This window comes from Sinohyriopsis cumingii, unplaced genomic scaffold, assembly GCF_028554795.1.
Source record: "Sinohyriopsis cumingii isolate HCF-2022 unplaced genomic scaffold, ASM2855479v2 utg000360l, whole genome shotgun sequence".
In the NCBI taxonomy this organism is placed as follows: Eukaryota; Metazoa; Mollusca; class Bivalvia; order Unionida; family Unionidae; genus Sinohyriopsis; species Sinohyriopsis cumingii.
Window position 1 is genome coordinate 1,414,613 of NW_028315892.1, and position 13,233 is coordinate 1,427,845.

General features: G+C 34.3%; 1 protein-coding gene across 5 annotated transcripts in view; it reads left to right on the plus strand.

Moving 5' to 3' along the window:
- Positions 1-13,233, plus strand: part of LOC149774245 (uncharacterized) — an 85,792-nt gene that overhangs the window by 39,254 nt on the left and 33,305 nt on the right. For all 5 annotated transcript variants that reach the window (XM_089945566.1, XM_089945569.1, XM_089945567.1 and 2 more), the window contains one exon: positions 13,032-13,094. In XM_089945566.1, the coding sequence (XP_089801692.1) occupies positions 13,032-13,094 (63 nt within the window). The remainder of the gene's footprint in view (positions 1-13,031; positions 13,095-13,233) is intronic.

Sequence of the window (13,233 nt, forward strand, 5' to 3'; positions counted from 1 at the left end):
TTGTTTATAAAGGAAGTGATATATGTACTGTCAAGTGATTTTTCGTTCTTTGTCTGGTACCCTGTTTTGTTCAAGGTTAATTTCTCCCTGTGTGTTAATCCACAAAATCTATGTTTAGCTTATGCTGACCTTCTTATGATCTTGACAGTTATTTCTGGTCCTAATCATCACAGACATAACCTCAAGTGCTGTGTGTGAAACCCCAAACTCTATCACAACATCATTGACTTCATTTCTTGTAAACATTGGCATTAAGGATATAATACTAACCTTAGTGGTACAAATACTTTAGCCAAGACTTCTTTCAGTAATGAAAACCTAATATTGTGAAACCGACCTTGGTACAGATAATCAGATTACTTATATTACCATATTAATTAAATATTGGTTCTGGATATGTATTAAAATAAAATGTGGCCACTTGTGAGGGGTGGTCTTTTTCAAGGGGTATTTTTTAACACACATTCATCTGTGCCAATGGATTCTAGGTGTAAAAGGTGTGTGGATGCTGGTCATGGGGTGTCTTTCATGAGGTGGACCACTGTACCTCATTCATTTTCATATAGATATAAGGCAATGAAACTTCCAAACCCATGAAAACTTGTATGGTCTCATGCAATTTCTTTATGAGGCCTTATAAAAGTTGGAGCATGACACAAAATCATATCATAATTTTGTGATGTTAGCTTAGGAAGATAGCTTTTAAAAGTTTTGGTCTAAAATTGCATGAAGTAAATTTATTTTGTGACTAAATGAATTAAAATGAAGCTAAGTCATGAAGAATGATTTGGTTTTGACATTGTTTACATTTTCCTTATTATTGGTACCCATCCTCCTATGAGGTTGTTTCAGGTTAATGCTATGTGTTTAATTCATGGTTAGATATAGTAAGTCTTTATCAACCACTGGCATTGATGCCATCATCAACACTATTTAAGTTTTGTAAATGGTTGAAAATCACAGAATGAATGGTCATCATGACAAGTTGGCCTCTTTTTTATGTTACTGTAATGAATTTATTTTCCAGTTTCATTTTCATTGTAAAAAGAAGACATTTTTTTCAGTACTTTAATTGCAAATATGGAAAGGTCTCCTTATTTCTACAGAATAATCTTCATATTTTTCTTCTTTAAATTCATGGTTTGTAGCAACTCCATAGTCCACAAAAAGTGAATGTTAATTCCAAGTAAAAAATATAAGCCTGGTGAGCCACATCAATTCATTCTTTCATGAATACTACACAAATCGTTTTCAAACATGAGTGTCATTTCATCAGTTGACTCTTGTTTAAGATATAGATTGGTGCCCTTCCTTTTCACTCCATGTTTACAAATTGGGGATGCATCTATGAAATAACATTGTGAGAATCCCCCCAAAACTTAAGATTTTCTGAAAAATATTCATTTTTTTGCAGGCTAAGTTGTACAAGAAATGAGAATTTTGCTCATTTTTTCGTGCAGAAAATGCTACTTTTTGTTTATGCAAAAATTCTGTTTGTCTGTCAGTGAATATGTTTTCCTAGTGTAATTACAAAATAAATGTATTGCCTGTTATGTCATGTGCTCAAGTCTGATTGGTTGCTGGAAGAAGGTCAGGAGAGCACATATGATGCTGAGTCTAGCTTGGTGGGACAATGCCTAAGTGGCAAACCTCTGACACTTTTTCATTATATTAGCAGTAATATATCTAATAACAGCCAGAGTACAGGTGTTTGTGCACTTTGATGATGAACAAACAAATTCTAAGGCTGATGATGTGAATAAAGATGGCAATGCTGAAACCGAGTGTCCGTCCGACATCAAGAAGAGCAAAATAACAATACTCATTCAGTTCAGACTATGGGTGAAATTAACCATCTGAAAATGAGTGATATAAAAATGAGATGCTTTGCATGTGCAACATCTGGCAAATAAAATGCATGCACACTTGCAAATACTAATTTTAGGACATCAGTCGATGATAGGCAATTCTGGATTCAACAAAAAATGAAAATGTTAGAACTACATGTATGACTAGCTATGATGTGACAAAGCAGGAAATATGTGACTGTTTTGTAAGATATAAGAATGGAGAGAGGTTACACAATTTGCCACTCATGGTTTGATTCTTTAATAGTACATGAGAAGAGAAAATTCTGTTGTTAGAAAACACAAGACATGGATTTTACTTTGAAATGCTTTAATATACAGGGCATGTGATATGTATTCAGTTTACGTGTTGAAGTGTTATACTATAATATATAGAATACATGATATGCATTTAATACACTTGTTATATTGCTGTTTGAATTTGTAGAAGCTTTTTAATTTACAGCATATGGGAAGGACCCCTTATTGCTATGTTGGCCCCCCTCTTCATTTTTCAGATTTAGTTTGCCCACATTTGCCAGATCCTAAATGCAACCCTGCAAATAACATATTATCATGTCTTTATGGAGGAAACTTATTTGCCAGTAACAAGAGACCAGACCGCAGATTCTACGCTTACCAGGTTATCTAGCAATCTAGCAATCCTTATACTGTGTTTCTGTATTTTACCAAAATATTTTAATCCATTTGTGAAGTTGTTACATTTTCCATTCATGGCAATTATTGTAGAAAACACTGTATATCCAGTTAACATATTACATTTGGTTCATAATTAATTTCAGACTTTAACATATTTTGTGAGTAAGTAACAAAACTGAAAAGTATGCATTTGAGTCATGCTTTGTGTCCCTTCCTCTTTATGTAGTTATATAGTGTTTAAAGAACAAAAAAGCAACTTTAAAATGTTTTATCCCACTTAAAAGACTCTTACTTCCATTTATGTTTTCTGTAGTTAATTAATGGAGTTGACCATTGAATTTTTTAAGGTTACAACACCATGAAAGGAAGTGCACCTAAATAATCAGTTTCAAGGCAAAACTGAAAGTGATGAAATTTATTTCTTAATATAGGTAATTTCCCAGTAAACCTTTTTCCCAGAGCGAGAAATTTTAACTAATTAAAAAACTTTAATCAGTGGGCCCCTGTTTTATAAGGTCGCCCGCCAGGAAAGTGCCTTGTAAGGGGTATCATACAGATGTGAGTAATAATTTTTAAGAAAGAAAGGTGGAGCTAATTTTTTTATATTTAATATTAACATTTAAAAATTTCTTTTTGGAATCAGCAGTATGAAAATTATAATAACTTGATTTAAGCAGTTGTTAATAATCATCAGCAATGATGTAAAACCATTTAAAAACCTGCTTCCAGAGTTGCTTTCACTTTACCATCTACACTGAGAGTGTCTGATAACATTTTGCACTTCTTGCAACAGTTTATTTCTTCATTGACAACTCTTCAAACTAATTTGTAGGGACTATTACACAAAGTGATCAGTGTTTACAATGTTGCCTTGTCATGTGATCGACTGATTATAGTCTGATACCCTTTGAAACTGATCTTGCAAACTTAACTTGATATAAGAAGTGAGGGCTGACATGCCATTTTTACTTTATGTCGGTAGGACATCTTGCTAATTAGATCTGAACAATATGTTTCTCCTTTGAATATGTTCCCAGATCACATTATTGTTAGGAATATAAGCCCTACAACATCTTGAATCTAGCCCTCCCAAAGATGAAAAATTCATCTTTTATATTTTATATAAACAAAGGAAAATAACTCTTGCCCATTACCTCCACTTGCCACCTACAGGCAGTGCCAGTTTTAAGCTTTTGCTGCGAACTGACAACATCATCCAAATCACTTCCCAAACTCCAGTTGAAATTTGTGTAACTTTTCATCCAATCTATTCAGGATTTTGTTATTTTCAAGGAGTAGGTGTAAAATCAATAGGACCAAGAGCACTGATGTTGTGAACATTACTGTTGTACTGAGTTTTTGGCCAGCCTGGTATGGGACACCATTTCATCTGCGGAATGGAGGAAGCCGCAATATCTCCTCCACCATCTAAGCCTTCTTTGGAGTTACACGTGCATCATTTCATACAGAAACATTGACATAAATGACTAGTCCTGGTCAATTTTTCCCTGTCTTTCTATCTTCCTCTGTTTTAATCAAGAATTTCAATGCCAAGGGGGAGTTTCCACCCAATTCTAGGCAGCCCAGTTGGCACAAGTTCCCCCACATTTCCAAGTATTGGTTTTGGGCCCAGAAGTCCAGGTGCACATTAGTTGAATGAGCCATGTCATCTAGCCACACTTCTGTTTTGATGCTGTCTTGCCTGCCAACTGTACCATCCAGCCACCAACTCTCGATCCATACCATCTAGTTTCACCTCAGTTTTGATTCCACATCAGCTGGTGACTGTACCATCCAAAGTTTGGCTCTCGATCAATACCATCTAGCCATATGTCAGTTCTGATGCCATCTCAGCTGACAGCCATATCTTTGAACTGTCTGGTTCTTGAAATATACCATCCAGCTGCACCAGTTTTGATAGGGTATTGTCTGCTGAACATACCATCCATCATTCCAGTTTTTGATCCATACCATTTAATGACCTTATACATACTGTCCTGTGCCTCATCAAGTTAAGCCAGGCAACATTAACATTACTGGGGATCCTATTGATAAATCTGTCTTATCTGCCTAACATTATCATTACTCAGGCAGGAAAGCCATCCATATGCTCAACACCTGTACTGGCTGTTTTTTTATTCACCAAACCATCCATACCAGTTCAACAACTAATTTCTGCAGATACAACTAACTGTTCTCATGGCTTACTGTCTTGGACAGTACCATGGCAGTCTTAGAGATGATGGCCATACCTTGCCTGTGCATCCAGGAATATATTACATGGATATTTATCTTGATATTTACCAGGATGACCTGCACACTGAGTGTGTGGATAAACTTTGTGATGATTTTTACTCTGATCTCACCATAGAGTAGACTGTATAGCTTATGACAGCAATAGAAGAATGTATGGGGTGTTACTAAATTGAGAATGTCCACCACTGCTCTCCCTCTTCTACATTGGCATACTGGGTTGCTTCTGGCATTGAGGAGCTCAGCCATTCCATCCGTCTTCCCCTACAGTCAGGAAAAATCATGGAAATTGTCGAGAATCAGCTTTCCAGGATCAGTGACTCAGGTGATTCCAAAGTCCTTTTTTGCATTACGCAAATACTGGCTGATGATAATGAATTTCAAGCATATCAGTCTATATTGGACATTGGGAAAGTCACACTGGAAATACCAGTGTGTGATTTTGAGCCCAAAATTGTTGATAGTCTGATGTATTGTTGGATGGACAAGCAGACAAGATGCTGTTGTTGTTGTTTTTGTTGTTGGGTTTAATGCCATTTTTCAGCACACGATAGGCTATGCATGGCAGCCAGTATTAGTGGTGGAGGAAGAACCTGGGAAAACCCTGGGAAGAACCACCGACCCACGAGAAACTACTGGCAAGCTTTCTCACATACCCACATTGGCCGAATCTTAGACTCGAACCCACGCAGACAGAGGTGAGATGGCAGTGGTCCGTAACGCAGACAAGATGCCAGTTAACCTACTATAAAATGGTATTTTGAAATTATGCATCCTGGGGGAGTTTAAAAGTTTAGTGCAATTTTCATTTCTTTTTCCCTAACATTCATATGTTATTATGACTCTGTAGTCTTAAACTACATTACAGAAAAGAGTGGAAAGCAAAAAGTTTTGTAAAATTGAAATTAAAAAGTATAACTTAAAGTTTGATGAATGAAATCTTAAGGTCCTAATTGTTCTATGAAGTCCAAAAGTATTTAGTAATGCAAATTAGTTTCAGTGGTATTCTGAATGATGAACTAAAATGCATTTATATACCGACAGTACTGAAAGAATCACTGATATAATCCTAATATGGCTTTAAATGAATTCACAGTAATTCCAATACAACTATAAATCCAAATGTCTTTAAATAGTTTCAACACATCACATTGGTATTTCAAAATCACTATCCATAAACAGATCAACAGTTTTAACTCCAACTAATCAGGATTTAGGTCAGCTTGGCCTTTCAGAACCTGTATCCTGAAAATCAGGTCACATGATGTTTACTTGGATTAACAGTATTACTAAGCTTTGATTACACAAATGACCTCTTCTTTAAAGTACAAATCTACAATGATACAGAGAATTAGTATTTAAAATATCATTAACTAAATGACCTTTTTTGACTAGAATATAAAATTAATACACATTGTATAGATATACATAACATTGTATGATGTAAAGTTTTTACAGGATGAAGTGTCTTTACTCTTTAGAGAAATTTATGCTATTAAAAGCTAGATGATCAGTCTACTGCTAAAATAAAATATGCACAAGGCTGTAAATATGAGTACATACAAAATTCATACAAAGATTGGTACTGAACCTGTGTAAAACATTACAGGTGAGTACATCAAGTAACATTGTTTTAAAGAATAGTGTAGTCCTGAATTACATAAAATCATACATAGCTTGACTCCAGAAAAAAAAATGTCTTCTAATAAAACTCTAAATTTGTAAATGTGAGTTATTGTTTGAGATTGATCTTAGTACATACTTATTTACATTTTTGACAGATTTAAAGTTACATTTAAGTTAATCGGTAGAAAATCCATTTAAGGATTTATAGGTTTGGATTTTGTAGCTGTCCTCTCCTGAAAACCCAATGATTTTATAAAGATTTATTAATGTGTATATAAATCTGCATCAAGACTAACTCCAGCTGTTTTTTACTGGCTTATTTTATGTGTAAATTTCAGCATAAACCTTTCTTGAATTTTTGAATCACAATTACCCAATATTGAACAACAGTATTCAAGGGGTGGCATGATATTGGCACTGTAAAATATCTGTATCTGTCCTTGAGGAAGTTAAGATTGTATTCTGTTCAAGAGATAAAGCAGTTAGTTAACTTTATTAATGATATTGTCAGCTTGCATGTTCCTGCATAAGATATTTTCTATCATGATGTAAGTAGTTTTTCATTTTTAGACTGTTGTATATCCATTCCTTTTAGCATTACTTTGAAGCCATCTTTCTCAGCTTTTACTCTAGGTCGACTCCTATCATGGCTTTTGATATGGCTGCATTTATCTTCATACAATTTCACTCATGCCAGCTATTTACTTTAACCGAGTCATGACTTAACTTAGTGCTAAGCTCAAAGTCAGTTGATTCAGTGTTCAAAAAGATTTATTTGAATCTTTTGGACATCAAGCATAGCAATAATTATCGTGAGCTCTCTTTTCGTCTCATCCAATGGCTTTCATTTATCCCTCTAAACTAACTGTGTCTGACATAATTTTGCACTGTTTGCAGCAATATCTTTCTTAATTGATAGTTCTTCAGACTAATTTGTTGGGGTTGTTACACAAAATGCTCTGTTGACAAAGGAAGTTACATTGTCTTATGATCGACTGACTATGGTCTTGTACTCTTCCAAACACATCTCATAAACTACTAGGCAGAAGCTATGATGGGTAACATGCCATTTTTACTTTATTGTGACCTGGACAATGTGCCACTCATTTGTTAGTTTTTGTCATCTCGACTTTTATCAACAGTCAGTAGTTATTAAAATTACAAAACCATTCATCTAAGAAACTAGAAGCAGTAAGGCTAAGTGGATTTCTTAACTCTAGGGCTGTGAATTCTCCTTGGATTTCTGCTGATTTCTTCATCCCCAGTGTCATTTTTGAGATCAGTGAAATTCATGGAAAAATGTTTAGAGGGGTAAGCCATCAATTGCCTAGAGATGACAACATAAATGTTCATCAGTAATTTAGACAGCTTATTGCCTGCCTGAAAAAGACTGAAATATCTGATTGCAATTATTAACCAGTTACAGATCATGTTTAGTAGCATTCCACTAACAATGTTTTGCGTTCATAATTATTTGAAAAAAGCTGAATAAGATGGCACCTGAAGAAATTTTTGTGATTTAAAAGACATTGAAAAATGAGTATTTTAACAAGTAATGGGGAATCTAGAATGAAGGAATTAGGAAAATGTGAAGAATACATTTTTCCTCAAATGGTTTGAATGTTATTTAGAATTGAAGACAGGTTTAGACCAATGAGTATCAGTTAAACTGGTGAACGCTTTTGTTAATAGGAATTTCCAAGGTGAGTGTTATGTAATTTGTGTATAAAGCAAATAAGTTACAGCAGCTGTGGTTCAGTTGCTCATGAAGATTATGTCAGATCAATTAAACATGTGTCACTTCTAAAACTGAAACATTCACACTACAGTATTGACAAGTTTAAACAGTTCAGTGATGAACCCAGACCATTTGGAGAAGTTACCTTACCTCTGACACTGCAATAACAACTGTCATTTCCACATATTGTTCCAGTGTGTGATAGGAATGCAAATGCTGAGGTATTTTTCTTATATTTGTATACAATGAATGCAGCCCCTTTAACCTCTGCATACATTTTTCCTCTTTTTTGTCATAATGCTGTTCACAGCCCAGTAATTATGTTTATGGATTAAAGCTTTATCAGCATGATGGCACAAATGTCAAAGTGTTGAACTCAGAAATCAACAAACATTCACAAGATTTGCATTCTGTTGACCCAGTATGTGCCCACTCAGGTAAATATGCTGCCTACTTTTGGAGGGGTGGCCATGTTAGAAACCTAATGTTGAACATAAACTCATGAGGACCAAGGTATTCTAGCCATAAAAAGCAGATGGTCACTGGTCATGTGGCAGTTCTAGAAAGGGACCTCTGTAGCACACAGTTTGAATTTGTACATACTAGGTAATTTAATCTTAATATCGTGAATTGAATTTCTTGCTAGTTTTTAAAAAAAAAGGCAAATTTGTGCATCTTATGTATAAATAGTCTTTAAAAAAAAAAAAGCTAAGTGAGAATTCTAGGAAATTCAAATTAGTTACTAATTGACAAAATATATGAAGGCTGTACTTGAAAAACTATTCACCAATAGAGTTGATTTATTCAAAGCATCATATATTGCAGTAAAACACATAATTAATTAATCCCTAAATTTAAACTCTATATTTTATTGCTGAGGTCATCTCGCATGTGATTGGCTTTAGATTTTTACCATCTATTATCGGTACCCTCACTATGTCTGGCATTGATTTTAAAATTAATGGTTGCAGCTTGACAGTATACTGTTTAATATTTATCTGGATAACTACATTGCAAGCATCAAAATAAATGCTTTTTTCATGGAAAATCTAACAGTTGATAATCTCCTGCATCAATATGTGTCCGTCTTTAAGCTTTTCTCATGGTCCTTATAAGGAACAAACAACCCCAACCTATTTGCTTAATCAAGGGTACAGAATCAACCAGTGTTGGACAGATACAATTCAGATTCTCATAAAATTGCTTATTATTTTTAATTCACATATTTACTGGATAACTCAGATGTAAAAAAATGTGTTTGTGGAATCATTCTTTGCTGCAATTTTAAGAAGGATCGAAAGAGCTAATCACTTAGAAGTATTGAAACTGTTGTATATAAAAGGATCTGAAATAGCATCATGCCTAGTTTTTTTTTTTCACTGTATTTAATAACATCATCAGGGTATTCACTTGCACCCAGTTGTATTTGCATGCTGAAAACCATTTCAGAACTTGCAAGAAATTTATTAATTTGCCTTGATAAATTTTAAATTCTCCCAACTAGACCACTGGTTTTTATTAGTTCACCTTTTTAAAACAGCGGTAAGCACCTAGTACCATGCTGCTCCCTGCATTTACATAAGCACCTGCACAGATAGTGGCATATACATATGTATACCATTGCTAGATGTCAACCATTCTTTCCTCCTAGGTCCTAGGCACCATTTTGGACTGGTTTATAGCACTTACCACCAAGGATGTAGCAGAAGGGACTTGACCTACACACACACAATGTACTTTATTTTTTACAATTGTAGTTGAAACTTTTGTGCTTGGCTCAGGTTGTGTTTTGCGTTGCATACTGTGTAAATACTCTTATGCCCTTCTCCTCCATTTTTTGTTGTGGTGGGTTATATTTATTTTGTTATGCCCTTAGTTTCTGAGACTTGTATGTGAGTCTGTCTACTCCATGTAGTCATTGATAGCATAGCCTCCCATCAGCCTCATCTCTTACTATGGCATTTTTAGATTTACCTATCTCTCATTTAAACTTTTGTTAGTAATTTTAAATCTTTCTGATTTTGTTAGTCTTTTTTTCATCATCTTATCTATCTACAAAATTGGCAGGCCTGTCTGCTTATTTTAGATGGTGGCACTTTTCTAGCATGTAAAGGTATGATTGGGCTAGCACACCACCTCTCTTAGTGAGTGATGTACTCATCCCCTACCCAAGTGGCTATACTTTGTTCCTCTCCTTTCCTTGATGAACAGAGCCCAACTCGTAAAGACATGCAGTGTATATTATGATTATTACATGTATTATTATTTCCAGGATATTTGCATTTTTATGCATCTACATTGATTTTATTTATTTTGCATTGTTAGGAATGAAAATGCTTACTGAGTGTCATGTCCTGTTCTCACTGTAACTTCCATCCTTATACAAAACCAAAAGCACAACATTGTAGATTACAGAAGAAACTTTTGCTGTTGTTACTTCTCATTGATGAGGTGCAGGACCTGCCTACCAGCATGCTGGGTTGAGATAAAATTACAGCCATTCAGCTGCCAATTAACCTGTCACCATTGTCAGACCTTACTACTTTTGAGGCCAGCCTCCCTGTCAGGGAGATATTTCTGTTTGTGATGCCATTGTAGTTCTCTTAACAAGTACCAATTAATAAAATTTCAGGTTTTAAATCATTCACCTTAAATCCTGATGCTATATAAAAAAAAATAAGTTCTTTTTCCAAATCCTTACACATATATTCATCCCTAATAAAAGTTGGTACAGTCACCTGCATGTTGTAGCATTTTGTTTTTCTGTTTCTAAACTAGGTATGTGTATTCCTTTACTTTTTTATTTCTATTTATACTTATTGCATATAATAACATTTATAAAGATCATTCATGTCTCACTGACATTAAATTTCGTTGTCATCCAGTCATTAATCTGTACCTTTTAAATCAGTATTTCCCCAATTAGTGTTATATAGTAGTGTAATTATCCCTTCTTTCATGGATTAGTATTAACTAAATTCAAACTTTGTATTGAATTTTGCTGTTAATCCATCTGAACCTGATGATTTACCCATGTTTAGTTTTATCTGTTTCTTATTTCTCTCTGTAGCAGCCACTACAGAATGTTACTTCTATATATTATATCATACTTATGATATAGGTGGTTTTTTTTTCTTCTTCTATTTTTATGATTTTTCTTGCCGTTAAGGTTTATCAAGGCTAAACTGAATTTACTTTCCATAGTGTATCCTTATTTATATTCATTATACAGTATATTATTTAAGACAGTATACTTTGTGACTTTTCTTTGCTATTTATTTTTTGATTACGTTTGCTTCTCTACTAGTTCCATATATAAATTTCTTACCTTCTGGATTAGTTCATGTTGGAGTTTTAATTCTTTGTATTGATCTACTGTCTGCTCATTTTGTGATATGCACTTTGCACCTCACCCTTCTTTTGTTTTTTCTTGCAGGACCCATTTACTTACCAAGGTTGACCTCTTATATTAGTTATTCTTTTTGGTGCAATCTGCTTCTTTTTATATTTTGGTTCTGTTCATTTCTTTGCCCTCACTACCTGATAGCACTGGATCCCCCCCCCCACCCGTTTGCATTAGCTCCATATATGTGACCAGAAGAACAGACTCCTTTAAAACATACGAATGTTTGTGTTTCTTATCAGTCTTGCTTTATTCTTTTTTTGCCCTTATTTTCTTTCATTCTTCTGTAGATTTCTCATTTGCCTTCTCCTGACTACCTGCAATGGATGGGAAATTTTCACCTTTAAAACTTTTGTGTTGTATTTGGGGACTCCCTTGGAGCCTTTTCATCCCTTTCCCCATCACATTCCAGATCTCATACTCCATTTTCCCCCTCTATTTGAATCCCATTTTGTAGATTGCTGCTATTATGTTGTAACTATTAGGGGTCCCATGTCCACTGGCTATGTGTAATTTCTAAATTTATTGTATGGGGCCAGCTGTTTGATACAGTTCAGTGAAATATAACCCACCTTTTCACACCTTGAATATGGACTAAAGTTAATACATTAATACAGTACCATGATTAAAAAATATCCCTTGAGGTAGACAATGATATCTTTTGAGTGTCTTTCTTGCCTGCCTGCAATACTCCAATTCTTGATAATTTTAGTTTTACAAATTATTGCTAAAAATTTGGTCATCCAAAACATGTTTAGTGAGTGTTTAAGGTGGTTGGACAAAATATTCTGTGATTTCAGTGAAATGTTCAAATAAGTCACTTAATAAGCATGTAAGTTAGAGAAAAAGTTAATATTGTTAATGGTACAATGTATAATTTTTTGAAAATCAACCCAATCATTGGCAAAATGATAAAAAGTTTATATACATGAGAAATAAGTTGCAAATTTTATTCTTACAGCTGTATTACTTTATTTCATTTTTACCTCAAAATGATATAGGTTGATTTGGGTTTGAGAGTACAAAGTGGGACCTTCCTTTTGATGCCCAGCTTTGCAATGTTTGATCTGAATATTAATTATATTGAGTTATTAAACTATTTTGATATTACAAATTTCTTAAATGCACATTTTAACATAGTAATGCCTGCACTTTTAAAAATGTATTTCTGTAGTTTAAGAACAGGCAAAGTAAATGTGATTTGCACTATTTCATGTTCTCTATGTACATAAGAGCAGTTATATTCATAAACGGACTGCTTCAGGCAGTAATTAGGAAAATAACTGTCAATTTAAGTAGGTGGAGGACATATTAGTGTAAATTATCTGTGTCTACATTGTGCGAATTTTAAAGCAAATAGCTTTGCCATACACCTTCGCTCTTTTGGCATGTCCCAAAAAACCCTGAGAGGAACCCTTTAGGGGTTCTCTTTTAACATATGGATACTGTTCCCTTCCATCTTACTTCATGTTTACAATTGACATAGTATGATATGTATTTTCAGGGGAAACTACATCGTTTTTGCCAGAAAATCAGGCTTCAGGTTCAGCATCCAACAAGTCATCTGGTAAACTTGATCTGTTTTGTTTCTGTTTTTATGATTCTTGAATTAAAACATAAGTTGTAGCTGTATCCATCTAATCAACAATGCAGTTTTTGCATTGACCATTGATACAGCATCATTATATAAGGTTCTCCTCAACATA